The sequence below is a fragment of the Sus scrofa genome, chromosome 1, assembly GCF_000003025.6.
Source record: "Sus scrofa isolate TJ Tabasco breed Duroc chromosome 1, Sscrofa11.1, whole genome shotgun sequence".
Classification (NCBI taxonomy): Eukaryota; Metazoa; Chordata; class Mammalia; order Artiodactyla; family Suidae; genus Sus; species Sus scrofa.
Window position 1 is genome coordinate 109,958,635 of NC_010443.5, and position 20,041 is coordinate 109,978,675.

The 20,041-nt window shown below is 35.7% G+C and overlaps 1 protein-coding gene across 4 annotated transcripts in view; it reads left to right on the forward strand.

The window, feature by feature from the left end:
• Positions 1–20,041, forward strand: part of VPS13C (vacuolar protein sorting 13 homolog C) — a 174,251-nt gene that overhangs the window by 27,366 nt on the left and 126,844 nt on the right. For 2 of the 4 annotated variants that reach the window (XM_021094362.1, XM_021094370.1), the window contains exons 7-14: positions 4,105–4,170; positions 4,419–4,528; positions 8,090–8,149; positions 11,952–12,011; positions 12,830–12,910; positions 14,052–14,109; positions 16,931–17,058; positions 19,450–19,556. In XM_021094362.1, the coding sequence (XP_020950021.1) occupies positions 4,105–4,170; positions 4,419–4,528; positions 8,090–8,149; positions 11,952–12,011; positions 12,830–12,910; positions 14,052–14,109; positions 16,931–17,058; positions 19,450–19,556 (670 nt within the window). The remainder of the gene's footprint in view (positions 1–4,104; positions 4,171–4,418; positions 4,529–8,089; positions 8,150–11,951; positions 12,012–12,829; positions 12,911–14,051; positions 14,110–16,930; positions 17,059–19,449; positions 19,557–20,041) is intronic. The other 2 variants (XM_021094365.1, XM_021094373.1) reach the window with 1 other exon arrangement.

The window sequence follows — 20,041 nt, forward strand, 5'->3', positions numbered from 1 at the left end:
AGGCATATGGAAGTTCCCAGGCTAGGGGTCTAATCGGAGCTACAGCTGCTACCCTATGCCACAGCCACCACAACACAGGATCCGAGCTGGGTCTGTGACCTACACCACAGCTCAAGGCAACACTAGATCTTTAACCCAGTGAATGAGGCCAAGGATTGAACCCACAACCTCATGGTTCCTAGTCAGATTCGTTTCCACTGTGCCACAGTAGGAACTCCAATTTGACGATTCTTAAATGAGAATAGTAAATTTGTTGATGATAGTTTTATTTAGTTGGCTAGGATTTAATGTATACTTTATTATCCTTTCCTTTGTTCAGTTTCTGAGTGTATAGTCTTTCTTCATTAAAAAAAATTTTTTTTAGAGCAGTGTTTCCCGAAAAGTCAAAACTGTTTTCATGTTATTCCTGAAACATTATTTGATTTTTCACTCTGTTGATGTTAGTGCTCATGATGCAAAAGCAATGTTGCATAAAATTGCTGGCTCTCAAGGCAGTGGCACCAAAATGTACTGTCAGTAGTCATCATTTACGAGTCACTCACAGTGAAAAGCAAAATAAAATGGAAAAAAGCACCATTTTACTTAAGAATGTCCTTGATGAAATAGAAAAATTTTAATTTAATTTTTTAAAAATGAGAGTTGCAACATTTATTTCAGGTTTTCCCTTGGGTTTTTTTTTTTTTTTTTTTTCTTTTCCTTTTTGGTATTTTTTTTTCTTTTCTTTTTTTGCCACACAGGCAGTATGTGGGAATTCCTGGGCCAGGGATTTAACCCACGCTGCACAGCAGCAACCAGAGCCATAGCGGTGAGAATGGAGGAGCCTCAACTGCTAGGCCATCAGAGAATTCCCTACTTTAATTTTAATAAACTAAAGCTCTTGAGTAGATGTGTCTTTGTTTTGTGACAGAAGAGGAATCACATGTAAGGCACGTCTGCAGCCTGAAGTAGGATGATTATCTCAAGGAAAAAATATGTGTGTAGTTGTTTAAGTTGTCAGTGGAACTAGTTGCTTTTTTCGTGGAAAGGTGTTTTTCTTGGAAGAATGGCTGACAGACTATAATTATTCAGATTTGGGTGTTTGGCAGACACTTCAACAAAACAACTTCAAGAAAGAAATAACTGACGGTGTTTGTTGCCAGCAGTAAGATTTGAGCTTTTGAAAAAAATTGGAAGTTTGGGGAACTTGTATTTGCCACCTTGAGCTCGATGGCTTCCCATGTGTAGAGACTTTTCTGATGAAATTTGCAGTTGTATTAACTACGATTTTTGATGTTACATGATGTAGTGATTCAACAATTGTAGTATCTGCATGATTCAGTGAAGCAGTATTTTCATATGTTTGGTGTTTGCAGTATATGGTAAAAATTATAAATCTACAAAAGTTCCAATTATGAATGTATAAAAGTGCATGGTAGACTGATTTTAATTCGGACAAAAAATTTCATGGATGGAGTTTTAGGTTCTGAGGTGCAACTTTAAGAAACTACTACTCGTTGGAGTTCCTGTGTGGCTCAGTGGAAATGAACCCAACTAGTATCCATGAGGATGCGGGTTCAATCCCTGGCCTTGCTCAGTGGGTTAAGGATCTGGCATTGCTGTGAGTTGCAGTGTAGGTCACAGACATCCTGGATCCCGTGTTGCTCTGGCTGTAGTGGAGGCTGGCAGCTCTGGCTCTGATTCAACCCTTAGTCCAAGAACTTCCATATGCTGCAGCTGAGGCCCTAAAAAGCCAAATAAATTAAGAAAGAAACTACCGCTTGTTGAGTTTGGGTGTAGTATTCATGATCGCATGAAAAGGCCATGAAGATGTTCCTTTCTTTTCCTGTTACATGTCTATAGTCAGGTCGGATACTCTTCACATACTTCAATTTGAACATCATACCCCAAAAGAGCAAACACAGAAGCAGAGATTTGAATCCAGTAGTCTTCTACAAAAGCCAGACGTTAAGGAGATTTGTTAGATCCTAAAACCATGTCACTCTTCTTACTACAACAAAAAAGTTGAAATAAAGTTTTTTTTTTGTTAATATCTATTGCCTGTACTACCACATACTTTTTTTAAATGAACTAATAAATATTAAAAAGATTTTCAGTGTTGATTTGCAATATGATAAATATCAATAGCTGTAACCTATACTAATGAAAAGCTCTCTAAGGTTCTCAAATGTGTGAGAGGGACCCTGAGATCAAAACATTTGAGAACCGTGTTAATGAGTGACCAGGGATCATAAATTTATTATCCATGAGATTAAATAGAAATTCTCCCTAAAGAGATATGTAGTATTCACATTAGATATTGAAACTATTGGGAAAAGTTTAAACGTGGTGAATCTAACATTGAGATCAAAGACAGAACAAGGGCTAGAACATAGGTGAAGCCAGATAGATGATAGGAGGTCAGGTAAGAAGATGTTAAACCCAGGCAGCTGGACTTTTGTCTCCAAAAGTTTTCTACCTAAGAACAGTGGTTTTCAGGCCTATTCCAGCTTTCTGAATTGTTTCTTTTCAAATGGTATTTCTTTGAGAACTTTTTCTGAATATTTAATTTACAAATGAAAAAGATCTAGGTAACATCACTTTGGCAAGAACTACTGGTAATAGCAAAGTCCAGATTTTGTTGCATGTTTATTAAGTATTTTCTTCTTGAAACTTGAGGTTTTATGCTTATAGTCCAGGATTTAAGTCTTAGTTTTTGTAGTACCAGGACAATTGGCTTTAAAATACCAAGGAAGAACAAATTTAAATTTCAAGCTAAATACTATGTATGTTTCCTCAAATATGTATAATATCAACTGAACTTATATGTTTTATTTTAATGTTCCAGATGTGAATTTTTGGGATTCATTTGAACAGATATGTATCATGTGTTTTGTGTCCAGATATTGGGGTAATTCCTCTGCTAATGCTCCTGCCTGGTGACAAGTCAGTTGTGCAAATACTTCAGATACAGTGTAATCACTGCTTAATGGAAGTCTATGTAAGGTGCAGGGGTAGATGGCCTTGGAGATGCTTGGAAGAGTCAGAGAAGGCTTTCTGCAGGAGGTAGTGCTGGATCTGAGATTTGGAAGCCTCCTAGGAGTTTACCTGGTGAAGAACTTCAGGGAGAGCAAACCAAGTTTGGAGAATGCTTCAGGTAGAGCCAGTAGACATTAGAAAGTTATGGCTTGTTTTGGAAAGTATATGTAGTATTTCTGAAGTATCCACTGCAAGGATGAGTGGGGAGAGATGGAACAGGACAGAGAGATAGGGGGTTACATCATGAAAGGACCTTTGTGTCTTGCAAAACATTTTTTCATTTTGTCTGGCAGGCTCCAAAGGGCCTTGAAAGGAATTTTGAGCGGGGAATTAATGAACAGGCTGCGAATAGTATTTTAGAAGATGCAGGTCTGGTAGCAGTGTAGAATGATGTTAGATCAGAGCTAAGAGTGGAGGTTGGAGATGGGGACCATACAGAGGCTGTCCCAAGAGCATGGACTGGAGTTGATGCACAGTAGGCAATTGAATGTAAAGATTTGTAAGTTGGATAAGGCATGCATGGGTTAATGCCATGAAGTGAGGTGCCAAATAAAATTGGGTAAGGTTTTAAAAGAATTATTAATTTCATGTTCATTGTTTACCCTTTTTTGTTCTCTTTATATCCTCAAGTTATTAAAGGATTCTGCTCGTGAGGAAGTCATCTGTCAGCAACCTACCCATTCATTTCATTTGCGTTCCTCTGTTCTTACCACACATTTATCAAAACTTTTCTCTGAAAGTTTTATATTCTGTCATGATTACATTTCCAATATTTTGGTAATGTTGAAAGTTAAATTTTGTATTGTGCAAAGGCATAAATATTACAGAAAGCATTGTGTGTGGATATTTCGTCCCATTTTTGTATAGTGGCATCTGCGAAGTTATTATCTTGACTGAGGAAGGTTATTCTAGACTAAAGAAAGTTTGTGAATTTTTGCTTGTATTGAAATAAGAGGTCAGTTTAGAATAAAGTAAGGTGAATTATACCAAGCTTTGCTGTCAGGAAGAAGTCTCTTGTTTTCTTTTCTGTCCTCTAGTCTGCTAACTTGAATTTTATCCTTTTCTCACTAAAATGCTTCCACTGAGAAGGACGTAAACGTAAAAAGCACAAAAAACATTTTAAGAAACCTTTTAAAGGTCTTGATCGCTCAAAAGGTAGGTAAAAGTAGTTTTTATGCCATGTGTTATTTATACACATTGCCACTTGATTTCTGTCTTCAAAGGTAAAATGAATGTTAGATTACAATGTAACTTCAAAAATAACTCTTGCAATTGCATATTAAAATCTAAAATAAAACAAGGGCACTAAAATAGGTTTTAATTTCCTTTGAGTAGTACCTTAGCTGTTCTTTGGTTATTGATTACAGGTTGTGTCTTAAACTTGTATTTTTCTGCTTTTATAGACAAACCAAAAGAAGCCAAAAAGGATACATTTTTGGAAAAATTGGCAACTCAAGTAATTAAAAATGTGCAAGTAAAAATCACAGACATTCACATTAAATATGAAGATGATGTAAGTAATTCAGTTTACCTGATTTAAATTAATGATTAGGTATATATTTTATGATGTTAATTCTTGATTTGCCCATACATGGGTTATCTCTATCCAGGTTTTAAGTATGAGATTGGTTTTTTTCTGGTAAGTGTGCTGTCGTATCTCTTTTCTTGTGCTAGGATTTTTTCACCCAGCATTAATATATGTAAATATGTGGTGAAACTACCGTATGTTCCCTTCTAAAGCAATTTAAGAGATTTTCAGATTGTCCTCTATTATTTATTTGAGTTTTGTTTATTGCCATAAGACTTAGACTAATATAACTTTAAGGAACTAATTTTTTTTATATACTGACAAAAGAAAATTACTTCCTAGATGTGATGAAGTAGTTATAATAGTGATTGGTAGGGAGGGGACCAAAATCCAGGTCATTTGGCTGCTAGTCTCATTCACTTTACATTCTAGGTTGGGTGTTTAATACCCATAACTACTCATACACATATACAGTGATATTTAGAAACCAACTTCTCTTATAATCAGAAATTTAATATTCATTGATTAAGAACTGTTTTGGTGATTAATTTTAGTTAAAATGTAATAAATATATATTTTTTTTTTTTAGGGAGTGGAGATGCTTTTTTTTTTTTTTTTTTAACTCAATGATTTTATCACAACTGTAGTTGTATAATGATCATCACAATCCAATTTCACAGGATTTCCATCCCACAACCTGAGCACATCCTCCCACTCCCCAAACTGTCTCCTCAGGAGACCATAAGTTTTTCAGTGTCTTTGGAGTCAGCATCTGTTCTGCAAAGAAGTTCAGCCTGTCCTTTTTTCATATTCCACATGTCAGTGAAAGCATTTGATGTTGGTGTCTCATTGTATGGCTGACTTCACTTAGCATGATAATTTCTAGGTCCATCCATGTTGCTAAAAATGCTGGTATTTCGTTCTTTTTAATGGCTGAGTAATATTCCATTGTGTGTATGTACCACATCTTCTTGATCCATTCCTCTGTCGATGGACATTTAGGTTGTTTCCATGTCTTGGCTGTTGTAAATAGTGCTGCAATGAACATCAGAGTACATGTGTCTTTGTGAGTCATGGTTTTCTCTGGATAGATGTCCAGGAGTGGGATTGCTGGATCAAATGGTAGTTCTATGTTCAGTTTTCTGAGGAGTCTCCATACTGCTTTCCACAGTGGTTGCACCAATGTACAATCCCACCAACAGTGTGATAGGTTCCTTTTTCTCCACACCCTCTCCAGGGTGTAAGGTGGTACCTCATCGTGGTTTTGATTTGCTTTTCTCTAATAGTGAGTGATGTTGAATATCTTTTCATGTGTATTTTGGCCATCTGTATGTCTTCTTTGGAGAACAATCTGTTTAGAACTTCTGCCCATTTTTTTGATGGGGTTGTTTGTTTTTTTGGTATGGAGCTGCAGAAGGCGTTTATAAATTTTGGAGATTAATCCCTTATCAGTTGATTCATTTGCAAAGATTTTCTCCCATTCTGTGGGTTGTCTTAATATTCATTGATTAAGAACTTTTGGTGATTAATTTTAGTTAAAATGTAATAAATATCTTGAACTTAATATTAATTGCTTTGTTTTAAAGTTTGAAACATACATGAGATGCCTTGCATTTTTTCATTTAACCAACAAATTGGAAGTACTTTCTTTTCTGTTTTTAGTTTGCTTTCAGTTTGGATTAATTCAGATTGGAGTAATATCATACTGACATATTTAGAATTTATTTTTTCTCATAAGTTTCCCTTTGTAACTTAATATTCAGTAAGACACACTTGTAGTTTTTCACGATGTACCATCTCTAGCTTATACTGACTTATCTTTTAGTTTTATGTAGTCATTAAACTGAATCTTGTTAATAAATAAATGTCTAAAGAACCTAATTCATAACTGGCCTTGTTTGAAACAAATGGAGGAGAGTAAAATCTCCTTAACCCATTTGCAAAGTGAACAAGTTATTCTTAAAACTAATGGGGAATTCCCATTGTGGCTCAGCAGTAACGAACCCAACTAGTATCCACGAGGATGTGGGTTTGATCCCTAGCCTCGCTCAGTGGGTTAAGGATCTGGTGTTTCTGCAAGCTGTGGTATAGGTTATAGACGCTTCTTGGAGTTGCTGTGGCTGTGGTGTAGGCCGGTGGCTACAGCTCTGATTTGATCCCTAGCCTGGGAGTCTCCATATGCTGTGTGGGAGGTTCTGAAACAAACAAAAAAACAGATAATGGCACATTGATGCATGAGATGCTCAGTTTAAACTTATACTAAGCTTTTTACTGAGCAAGTACATTTAGAAAGGTACATTGTTTCTCTTTCATTAATTAAAAAACACAGAGATGCACAGAATTGATAAACATGAATTTATGTTTCAATTGATGTCAGTAACAAAATATACTAAAATAATTGAAAGGAAAAAATCAAAAGTGCAAAGGTGTCTTCCTTGTATTATGCCTCTTTCACTGTGATTACCTTAGTTATTGCATCTTGAAAGATAGTGAAAAATATAGAAATGAGGTTAGGAATGTATAATAATTTACCATAAAGTTGCTCATTGTATGATGGCAATAATTAATGGGTAGTGCGTTAGCAGCTGGGGAGTTATGTTTTATTAAATTTCCTCAGAAATAGCTGCAAGTTTTTTTGAGCCAATTAACCGTAGGTATCAAAAGATGAAAATGGGAATGAAGGAAAAAGTATTTTTCTGCAAATCATAATATATCTGGTATTAAAAACAAAGCTCACAAAGCACTTTGTGCTTTTCAGCTATAGCAGGGCATGCACTTTTCCCCTTTGAGAAGGATGTATGTGACTAAACTCAAGTCCCTGGCAGGTGGTTCAGAACATTGTGTTTTTTCTCCTCCCTCTAGTTTTCCTAGTTTCTGTCATGACCAAAAAACACTATGACTTTTGGACATCTTTGAGATGTGTGAAGCAATGACATCATACATGCTGTGACACAGTTTAAGCATTGTCTATAAATATAACTTAGGTATTAAAGATCGGAAATAGATCAAAAGTTTAACATTGGCAGATTTGGGGTTACGGGACTGAGGAAATTAAATATGAAGAATCATGAGCATCTTCTATCAAAGCATTTTTAAAGTGTCAAGGAAATTAAAGTCTTAAAGCGACAGTTCACATTTCTAAGTGTGAAAATCTTAAATGTTTTTAAAATAATTTAGTGAAAGTGTTATTGGCAACTCCTTGTTTTATTTATCAATGGATAACATCTTTAATGGTTCTTGTCTAGAATATCTAGACAAGAATCTGTTTAGTCCCAGTTAGTGAGTCTTTTCACTTATAGTAATAAAACAGTTCCACTCGAAAGCCATATTTTTAGTGTTACTAATAATATTAATGTAATATTATTAGTGTCTACAAAATATGGAAAATCCCGTGTTATTGTCTTCCTCCCCTTTCTTTTCCACAGATCCATTTGGGTTGTGTGACTTTCTTGGAAATTCATTGTCCTATGTTGATTATTCAGCATGGCAAATGGCTTCACCCTTGCCATCATTGTATTTTAATGTCACTTTTTTTTTCTTTGATAGGTGACAGATCCAAAGCGGCCCCTTTCATTTGGTGTCACACTGGGAGAACTTAGTCTGTTGGTAAAGTTGGCTTTATTTAGAATGTATATGGATCCTATAAGATATTATTCTCAAGTTACAGGGTGAATTTCCTAAATTCAACTGTTGGTACATATAGCTGTTTTATTTTTGTGTGTAATCTTCCTATAGCTTTTCTAGAAGTTTAGTTATTTTGTGATATTTTTATTGTATTCTCTAATTATTTTAATTTGTCTTTGAATTTAACAAATGCCAAAATATCAAGAGCAAAGGTTTTGAAAATATTAAAAGCTATATCTTAAATGTGTAATAAAGGAGGATAAATTTCTATAGTCATGTTCTTATCCTTGGTAAAATTTCCAAATAGCTTATATATGTGTATCTGTTTACATGTACATGTATGTGTGTGTTAATTATATTTAGAGTACATAAGATGATTTATTTTAGAATTCCTGTTGTTGCTCACTGGCAACAAACCAACTAGTATCCATGAGGATGCGGGTTTGATCCCTGGCCTCGCTTAGTGGGTTAAGGATCTGGCATTACTGTGAGCTGTGATGTGGGTCACAGATGCATCTCAGGTCTGGGTGTCTGTGGCTGTGACACCAGCCAGTAGCTGCAGCTCTGACCTGACCCCTAGCCTGGGAACTTCCATATGCCACAGGTGTAGTCCAAAAAAAAAAAGTTAATTTATTGTGATTAAGTATTTTATAGTGCAGTTTGGTTTTTTTCTTAAAGGTCTTTAGGATAGAGAGTTTATCTGGGTTGGATGTTGTTTTTCTACTACAGACAACTAAGTGGTAATAAACATGTTTTAAAGTTGAGGACAGTGAGTACACAGTAAATTATACTGGGTACATGTTTGCTTTATGATTAGTTATATAGAAATTGCCTCAGTAGGGAAAGCAGATTAAGAAAAGAGGAGAGAAAAGTAGATTATTAGAGAAGCAGAAAAAGGACACCGTTCCTTGGAGGTCTTAAGAATGATACATGCAAGTTCCCGTTGTGGCTCAGTGGTTAATGAATCCGACTAAGAACCATGAGGTTGCGGGTTCGGTCCCTGCCCTTGCTCAGTGGGTTAACGATCTGGTGTTGCCGTGAGCTGTGGTGTAGGTTGCAGATGCGGCTCGGATCCTGTGTTGCTGTGGCTCTGGCGTAGGCCGGAGACTACAGCTCCGATTGGACCCCTAGCCTGGGAACCTCCACATGCCATAGGAGCGGCCCAAGAAATGGCAAAAAGACAAAAAAAAAAAAAAAAAGAATGATACATGCATACAGAGAAGTGGAACTATACATCAAGTTGAAGATTGAAGCAGAAAGATTAAGGAAAAAGTACTAGAGAAGCAAAGGAAAAGGAGTCAAGGAGTCTAGTCTTTAATATATTGTTTATCCTCTGCCTGTTTCCAAAGTAATTTTGAAGTAGCTTTCAGTAAAAAAGAAGCAATATTATAACAATTTTAAAGAGACTAGAATCTGTGTTCTGAAAGGTAGAGAGATAATTGTTCTAGAAAAATTAGACAAATAGACATATGTGAGTTCAGTATTTAATGTTGAGTTTCTGACAGACCAAATGCAAAATACAAGATAGTCATATTTTGTCAAAATAGATAATGGACATACTAGTGCATAAGGGTAATGTATGGTTTCCTTAGTGTGTACCCTTGTTTGATCCTCTCTATCTGTGCACAGACTGTTCATACTCTTTCCTCTGCCTGTGTTATTCTCTTGCCTTAGTCTGCCTGGTGCTTCTATTCATGTTTTAATATTTCCTTGAGGTAATACCTTATCTTTCTCATTCATGTTTTACTTCCTTCTTAGTTTTTACATTCCTTCTATTATGCTCCCCATTATACTTATAAAAGCACCCATGACATATTAATGTACTGGTTATGGTGTTGGTCTCCTTCTATCTTTTATTCATTGATACAATAGTACCTATATTTTAGCGTTTTTGTGATATTAGTTTGTGTAAAGCATTTGGCACCTTGTGTCTGGCTTAATTCCTGCTTCAGCTACTACATTGTCTATTATAACAACAGTAGTAGCAAACTTACCTTTTTCTGTATCTATACCGTTTCTTTTTTTCCATCTTTCAAGTTACACACTCACTCTTATATTTAAGGTAATCTTCCCATCTCTGATCTGGATCTATTCTCTCCCATGTCCTCAGGAGCCCTTTTCCCTCTCTTTCTCTCATTCCCTCTTTCATTCCCTGTTACCTTTTGCCCTTTATTCCTTATTTCTGTCAGTTTTCTTCTTTCCTAAGTTTTCTTTTTCTTTTTTTTTTTCTTCTCTTTTTAGGGCTATACCTGTGGCGTATGGAAGTTCTCAGGCTAATGCTCAAATCTGAGCTGCAGCTGCTGGCCTGCACCACAGCCACAGCAAGGCTGTATCCTAGCTGCATCTGTGATTTACATTACAGCTCACGCCAGTGCTGGATCCTTAACCCACTGAGTAAGTCCAGGGATTGAACCCACATCCTCATGGATACTAGTCAGTTTCGTAACCTGCAGCACCAGTGGGAGCTCCCTCTTTCCTAAGTTTTCAACTTATCTTCTTTCCCCCACCCCCACCTTCTTGTAAGCATTTAAACACATTCAAGTTTCTCATTTACATTAAAATTAAAAAGCTTTTTCTTAATCTTGTTCCACTCCACCCAGGCCCCATCTAACAACTGCCTTTTCCTTTTCTTCTACTAAATTTTTGAGAGAATTTTCTCCTTTGCTCTTTTTATTTCCCCACCTCCTGATGACTCCCTACCCACTGTACTCTTACTTTACTGCTCCCTGACACTGTTCTTAAGTTCATTAATAATGCCCTGCCCACTTAAATAAGTCTATTTTAGTTTATTTCATGGAAGCTTCTGGCATTGCTGACTATACTGACGTTCTAGAAACATGGTTATGCTGTGATTTCCATACTCTTCTGGTTTTCTTCTTACTTCGTGATAATTGTTGATTTGACTTATTTATTTATTTTTAATTTTAATTTTTTGTTTTTGTTTTTTAGGGCTGCACCCATGGCATATAGAAGTTCCCAGGCTAGGGGTCCAATTGGAGCTACAGCTGCTGGTCCACGCCACAGCCACAACAATGCAGGATCCGAGCCATGTCTGTGACCTACACCATAGCTCATGGTGACGCTGGATCCTTAACCCACTGAGCAAGGCCAGGGGTTGAACCTGCAGCCTCATGGTTCCTAGTCAGATTCATTTCCGCTACTCCACGATGGGAACTCCTTGAGTTTTCTTTTTTTTAATGTGGACTTTCTTCAGTAGCTTAAAGGCTAGTTCTGTTTTTCTTCATACTCTATACCTTCCACACTGAGGCTCAAAGTAGCTCGATAATTGTTTTCTCAGTGAACTCAAAACTAGAACATCCTCAATTCTGTTTTCACAGTTCCTTTGATTTTGTCATAAATATGTAAAGAAACAGCTAACATGAGCCAACATCAGCTAAATGTCTTTTTATTTTTAATTTTTTTGTCCTTTTTTTGCTATTTCTTGGGCCGCTCCCGCGGCATATGGAGGTTCCCAGGCTAGGGGTCCAATCGGAGCTGTAGTCTCCGGCCTACGCCAGAGCCACAGCAATGCGGGATCTGAGCCGCGTCTGCAACCTACACCACAGCTCACGGCAACGCCGGATCGTTAACCCACTGAGCAAGGGCAGGGACCGACCCGCAACCTCATGGTTCCTAGTCAGATTCGTTAACCACTGCGCCACGACGGGAACTCCAAATGTCTTTTTATTTCTAAGTTACTTTAACATAGTTTACAAATATTAGAGCACTGTTTTGTGATATAGATACTTCATTTCACAGTTACTCTCTTTTTTTTTTCTTTTAGACTGCAAATGAACATTGGACTCCATGCATATTAAATGAAGCAGAAAAAATTATATACAAGGTATTAGTCTAGAGTTTTTAATCTAGTTATTTTTCTAGGTACAAACAATGAATATATTTTCTTGAAGAAACTTTGATGGAGCAGAATATGCCACTGGAACATGAGTTAAGTTTAGGGTCTAGTTTTCATTCTGCTACTTACTCTCTGACCTTCTGTTATCACTTGCCTGTTCTGGGGTTTAGATTCCTTCACCTAGAATGTAAAGAAACTGGATAAAATAAATATTTCCCCAGTCGTACTTCATGGAGCATTAGATAATTGAGATATTATTAGATTTGTCAAAAAATATTCTCTGATCAAGATTACTGACTACAGTACAAGGCTGTACCTAGTTAGGTATGTTTTATTTTGTTTTAAATTTCAGAACACTTTAAGTATGCTAATAAACATTGTGAATCTTCAGGGGGAATATTTAGTATGTAGCTTTTCCCATCTTGTTGATAATAGTGTCTTCTCCTCTCACCCCTCAGTAGAAACAGCCATTTGTATCTGCTGGAGGAATCATGTCTTTCTTATTCAGTGAAACATTTACAGAGTCTTTTAAATACTAAATTCTCAGTAAATATTTGATTATCAAATGACTGAATCCCCTTGGGGGTAGAGTTCCTAGAAGCACAATTGAGAAAATGCTAGATGAATAATAAAGTCTCTGAATAACACAGGTATATTTTTTCCATTTTTGCATTATCTTCTTTCCTTTAAAAGTTCAAAATGGCAGTTGGATTGTTTGGGGGCAGTGAACATGAGAATAATCTTTTAATATTGATTCATAATTTCACTGTGTTAGTTGCTTGACCTTTTCCATTTTTCTTTTGTAGCTTATACGACTTGATAGTCTCAGTGCCTATTGGAATGTTAACTGCAGCATGTCTTACCAGGGAACAAGGGAGCAGATCTTGGTAATTTCAGTTTATACTTGGAAGGGCTAACTATACTCCCTAATTTTGTTTTATGTTAAGAGGTCCTTAATGAGACAGGGTGTTAGTCTTTTGTTTAAATTGTATGTAACAAAATCAGAGGTATGCAACACAGTTTTTGGAATCCACCCTTCAAATCCACAGGGTGTTTTTGAAGATCTTTGTGAAATCATTCACTATACAGTGAGTTGAGAACCTTTAAATCAAAAACTGTGTTTATGGGTTTTTTTTTGGTTTTTTTGTTTTTTCTTTTTATAGCTGCACCTGAAGCATATGGAAGTTCCTGGTCCAGAGATTGAATCAGAACTGCAGCTGTTACCTACACTACAGCCACAGGAACACCAGATCCAAGCCGCAGCTGCGACCTACACCACAGCTTGCGGCAATGCCGGATCCTTAACCCATTCAGTGAGGCTATTGATCGAACCTGCCTCCTCATAGGCACAACATCAGTTCCTTAACCAACTGAGCCACAATGGGAACTCCCATTTATGGTTTTTTTACACTCTAATTTTTATGGCATTCTGGTTGCATTGTGAAGTTTCATATGAGAATGATTACTTGAAGAATATTGTAGAGAAAGATAATACCTTTCAGATCTAAAAAATATATTCTCAGCAAATGTTTTAAATATTTGTGATGATGCATTTTTTGAATAGTAAACGATTAATTCAAAACTAAACATGCTAAGCTAGTCTTAGTCATGTTCATTTACTTAGAGGAGAAAAAAGAAGAGTTGAATTTTCTGAACTGAATTTATTTCAAGGTTCTATCTTTCATTTCTCCCAAAGATACTGCAACAAATAACTTATCTTTGTCTAGAAAGTGTTTGAGATACTAATTCATGGATATATTTATATATACATACACATTTTAAATCAGAGAGGAACACAGTGTTATAACATTGTTTCTTAATATTTAGAATTTATAAAAATTATCTGCTATGTTTTATTCTAAAGAAATATATCTTAATGCTTAGTGTGTTTTTCTTATGGGCTACTAATTTACAAAGATAGAAATAAAGTACTAAATAAGGAACCAATTTTTTTTGAATGTGTAGCTCAATATATATGCATTTTCTTTTTCATTCTCATATAATTCACATTTTTTTTGGTTTGTTTAGGATCAACTGAAAAGTGAAATTCTTACAAGTAGCAGTGTACCCCCAAACCATCAATACAGTAAGTAACAGTAAAAATTTATTTCCTATTATAGGAAGTATGGAATTAAATATTTTATTCTAATATACTTTTTTGTGATAAAGTTAACTTTGACAGAGAGACACTGTTAATTTTATACCTGAGTTTTATGGTACAATCTATTTGAATTGTAATAAAGTATTTAGAAATGGATTGTGGGGGAGTGGGAGAGAGTAGGATGGACTAGGAATTTGGGGTCAGTAGATGCAAACTATTGCATTTGGAGTGGGTAAGCAATGAGATCCTGCTGTATAGCACAGGGAACTATATCTAGTCACTTGTAAAGGAACATGATGGAGGATAATGTGAGAAAAAGAATATATATATATATGTATATATATGTATGACTGGGTCACTTTGCTGTACAGTAGAAATTGATAGATTGTAAATTAACTATAATAGAAAAAAAAAAGCAATGGGTTATAGTGCTTACACCTTTGGAGAGTAAGAGAGAGCAGGGCAGTATAACTGTAGTTTGCTCTCAATAGTTAAACCCCTTGACTCCCATCTTTTCTTCTTACCTTGTTGTAATCTACTTTGTTTTAGGAATTAGATTTTCTTTTCTTTGTTTAATAAAATCTCTGAGATGTTGATATTCAGGTTGCCCCTGAGGGTGTTACTAATGTGATATTAAGACAAAACAAACCATTCCAGAGGTTTTTTGTTGTTGTTGTTGTTCTTTTAATGAAGTATAGTTGATTTACAATATTACGTTAGTTTCAGGTGTACAGCGTAGTGATTCTGTGTTTTTACAGATTATACTCAGTTATAGATTATTATAAGATCCTGAATATGATTCCTTGTGCTATATTGTAACTCCTTGTTGCTTAACTATTTTATGTATAACTGTTTCTGTCTGTTATTTTGTCCCATCTCCTTACCTCTCCTCTTTGGTTACCACAACTTTGTTTGCTCTGTGAGTCTGCTTCTGTTTTGCATGTATGTTCATTTGTATTATTTTTAGATTCCATATATAAATTGTATATTATTTGTCCTTCTCTGTCTTATTTCACTAAGCATAATATTCTAAGTTCATTCACATTGCTATAGATGGCAATATTCCATTCCTTTTTGTGGCTGAGTAGTATTTCGTTGTATATATATTCCCCACATCTTCTTAATCCATTCATCTGTTGATGGGTATTTGGGTTCCTTCAATGTCTTGGCTATAGTAAAGAATACTGCTATGATCATTGGGTTGCATATGTATTTTCAAATTAGTGTTTTCGTTTTTTTAGGGTATATATCCAGGAGTGGAATTGCTGGATAATATGGTAGTTCTATTTTTAGTTCTTTTTTAGGAACTCCCATACCGTTTCCACGGTAGCTGCACCAATTTACATTTTTTCCCATATTCTCTGCAACGTTTGTAATTTGTAGACTTTTTGATGATAGCCATTCTGACAGGTGTGAGGGGGCTATCTCACTGTTGTTCTGATTTAAATTTCTCCAGAGATCCTTTTAAAGTATACTTTTCTATTTCTTGTCAGCCTCACCTTTATTTTTAAACAGATCTCTGACAGAGCTGCTTGCATATTTATTTATCCCATTCATTTTCTCTATTTCAGTTCTGTTCTAAAGATGCTATTCTTTTTTTTGAATTAATTTACCTCTTCATGTTTGTCTTAGCTTTCATTTCTATATTCATCCATATTTTATACTACTCTGATTCACTATTGTTTTCTAAATATTCTTTTATAACTAACTCATATATGAGAGTTGGCAATTTCACCTTATGTCCATAGTCCTCTCTATATAATGACGATGAAGTTTTCAGATGCTGCTAGTTTGTGAGAGCATTTAGTTTCATTCATGAAAGAACTTCAGGGAAATCTACAACTTTATTCTTAGGCATGCTCCACTTATAAATAACCTTTTGCAAATTATACATACCATAAGGTATCACAATTTGTATAATTTTAATACTATTCATAATTAAAATTTATTACATTAGTTTGCTGTCATCCTCCCTAAAACACTTCATACTCCTTCTCAACTTTAAGAATACTGTTTTTAGTTGAGTCTAAGATTTATATGTAATGATTATTTTGAAAATTATAAAGTGATAGGCAGGTTTTTTCTGGGTAGTATGAATTTGATTCATGATTCCATTCCTAAATTCTGACAGTGATTAAGTATGACAGAAATGAGTCAAATTTTGTTTTCTACCTATTTTTAATGAATAATAAAATCATTAAATGTCTTATAGCAAGGAAGAGAAGCATAGTTTTCCATAGACTGTGAATAACCAAGATTAGATTGTCTATATTTTGTACATTTCTTTTCTTTTTTTGTATGTGTGTCTTTTGTCTTTATAGGGCCGCACCCACAGCATATGGAGATTCCCAGGCTTGGGTCTAATTGGAGCTGTAGCCTTCGGCCTATACCAGAGCCACAGAAATGCAGGATCTGAGCCGCGTCTGCTATACCACAGCTCACAGCAATGTTAGATCCTTAACCTACTGACTGAGGCCAGGTATCGAACCCGTAACCTCATGGTTCCTAGTCGGATTCGTTAACCACTGAGCCATGATGGGAACTCCATATTTTGTACATGTCTAATTTAGAAGCATAGAACACCAATTTCTTCCTTGGAGATTCCATTTTTACCATTGTGTTTGATAGTTTGTGTTCAGTTAAGTAGATGCTTTAATAGTTTTTGTAGCTATTTTTTTAACTTTTTTTTGTATAGTTTTGATCATTTTATTTTTACTTTCAGAGTAACAGTATTCTCAAAATTATTTACAGTTGTTCATATGTAAGGGCATATAAACATATCTTATGTTTTCCCATGTGGTATAAGTTTTCCAGCCAATATCAGCCTCTGCAAAACTCTACATGAATCCTTATGCAGAAGCAGAACTCAAAACACCTAAACTTGATTGGAACATAGAAGTACAAAATATTGCCATTGAACTGACCAAACCTCAGGTAAGATTCATTTGGACATTTCTAGCCTTGATTAGCCTTGAATCTCTGTGATTTTTCCTTCTCCATTGCTCTGGTGGTTCTTTTAGTTTGTTATGTTGATATTGGTCTCCTAAATATTTATCTATTTTTAATGTATATATATATATAATTTTAATATATATATTTAAAAGAAATATCAAATTTAAGAAATAATTTTCCTTTATTTTATCTGATTTTCCCCGTTAGTGGAGAATCTTACCAAATTATAGTGAATGACATGATTCCCATTTAATTCCTAATTGCTGGTAGAGGATTTTAGTGGATTTTTTCTTCCTCAGATTTTATTTTATCTTATTTTATTTTTTTTGCTTTTTAGGGCCTCACCCTCAGCATATGGAGTTTCCCATGGTAGGGTTGAATTAGAGCTACAGCTGCTGGCCTACGCCACAGCTACAGCCACGCCAAATCTGAGCTGAGTCTGTGACCTACACCACAGCTCATGGCAATGCTGGATCCTTAACCTACTAAGAGAGGCCAGGGATTGAACTCGGAACCTCACGATTCCTAGTCAGATTCGTTTCCGATGTGCCAAGATAGGAACTCCTCAGGTTTTAATAGCAGACACTCTTATGTTAATATCGTTCACTTAAATTTTTTTTTTTTTTGTCTTTTGTCCTTTTAGGGCCACACCTGCAGCATATGGAGGTTCCCAGGCTAGAGGTCTAATCAGAGCTGCAGCCACCGGCCTATGACAGAGCCACGGCAATGCCAGATCTGAGCCATGTCTGCAACCTACACCACAGCTCACGGCAACGCCAGATCCTCAACCCACTGAGCGAGGCAGGGATCAAACCTGTTATTGCAGCTACCCAGCAGCCCTGTGCTGCAGCATATCAGCTCTGGCGACAGCCCTGCGGCTGTAGCATACTAGCTCCAGCAGCTCTGTGGGATCAGCTCTTTTACCCGGTGAGAAACCAAGCGAGCACTCAGAGAGTTGGAGAACTCAGGTTTATTACACTGGCGGGCTCAGAGGAGATCGCTCTCCAGAGTCTGAGCCCGGAAGAAGGGTTTCACAAGGCTTTTATGGGCTGCTTCTTCCGGGTCCATGCTTGGCTAGTTGGACCAGAGTGACGTCAGGCAAGGTAGTAGATGCGGAAACAAATTTACAGAAGCAGATGCTTGGGGGAGGGGTGGTTGGGGCAGTTGGCTAGACTTTGCTTAGTCATCATGGCCAGGGTCTTTCCTTTCTACGTTTTTATTGGGACATTTTCTCCTACAGACCTGCAACCTCATGGTTCCTAGTCACATTCGTTTCCACTGCACCACAATGGGAACTCCTGTTCACTTAATTTTTAAAACAGCTATGTTGGCAGTTTTTTTCCTTCATTTGTTTCTCAGGTTTCGTTATGTGCTTAGGGAGTTTGCATAACAGATCCAGAAAACTGGAAGTGAAAGGAAGATGGAGTACTTAGCAAATTGAGCTTTTAGCTCATTGCAGTTCATTACAAATAAAATGCAAATCATATATGTAATTTAAAATTTTCTAGTAGCTACCTTAGCAAAGTAAAAAGAAAAGAGAAAATTATTAACATTAATAACATTTTATTTAACATACCCTAAGTACTGTCATTTCAACATGTAATCAAAATTAGAAGTTGTTAAGATATTGTATATCCTTTTATTTTTCCTTAAGTCTTCAAAATCTGGGTTATGTTTTACACTTATTAGTACATTTAAGTTCAGACTATCCGTATGCTGAGTACTGAATAGCCACACGGTAACTCTTAGGTGGAGTTGAGTTTAGAACCATAGAGAAGCACCAGCTGGACTTCCCCTTTCTTCATCTTATCTACAGTTGTGTGTTGGTGTGTGTATGTATGTGTGTATATATTTCTAATCATTTGAGCTGTTGACCAGATACACACACAGTTGTCTTGGTGGTAAGATAGGTGATTAAATAGCTTTGTCTTGCTTCATTATATAGTAATATTCTGGAGCAGTTTGAAACTCAGTTCATAAATAGCCAAGGCTTGAAATGATGGTCCAGAGGAAAAATATGTAGTTTTAGGAATAATCATGCTCCATGTCAGTAGTTAAAGATACCATATTTCATTGGTTCTAAAATGTATATTTATTTCACATTTCAACATACTCGAAAATAGGATATATATTGTCATTGGTGATAATGGCAGCTTAATTGGCAGCACTGGGTTTTCTTTTGGAGCGAAACTTAAAGATTACCTTGCAACTTATAATTGATGTCTTAAATTGGATGAAATATTTTATTGAATTTAGGCAACTGTCGTATTCATTCAGGAAATTTGAAGTCTCACTATACTGGAAATATAATAAAATTTGGTCTTTATGCATGTGCACAATGTAATAAATATAATTTGATTTTTGTTTTAATAGTACTTAAGTATGATTGACTTTTTGGAGTCAGTGGATTATATGGTTAGAAATGCTCCTTACAGGAAATACAAACCTTATTTACCGCTTCATAACCATGGTCGACAATGGTAAGTTAAATTTAAAAAAATTTTTTAAAATAAGAAACATATAATCATAAGTTAGGGACTCTCAGAGCTAAAGACTCTTAAAGTGATATAATGAAGCTACTTTAAAAAGTAGACATTAGAGGGATATCTTTTTTATTATGTCCTTATTACTTGTTTCATAAACACATTCTCTTGTACTCCTCCTCTTAATTCCTAACTTGGCATTCTAGATTGTCAGCACTTTTCTGGTCTTAGTGCCCTTTGGTCCTACATGTGGACTCAGTGTTATAACCATGTTGGGATACTCTTTCACGCAATATGTCATTTTGTGCTTTTATGATTTTGGCATGGTTTGGCATACCCTCTTCCTGGAGTGATTTGCTCATTTCATAGTCTGTTTAAGTCCGAGAATTGTACTACGGAATTGAAATATTATTGCTGAGCTCTTAGAGGAACACAGTGAACAAGAACAAAATAAGTTAACAGTATAGCTCTAAAATGTTAAA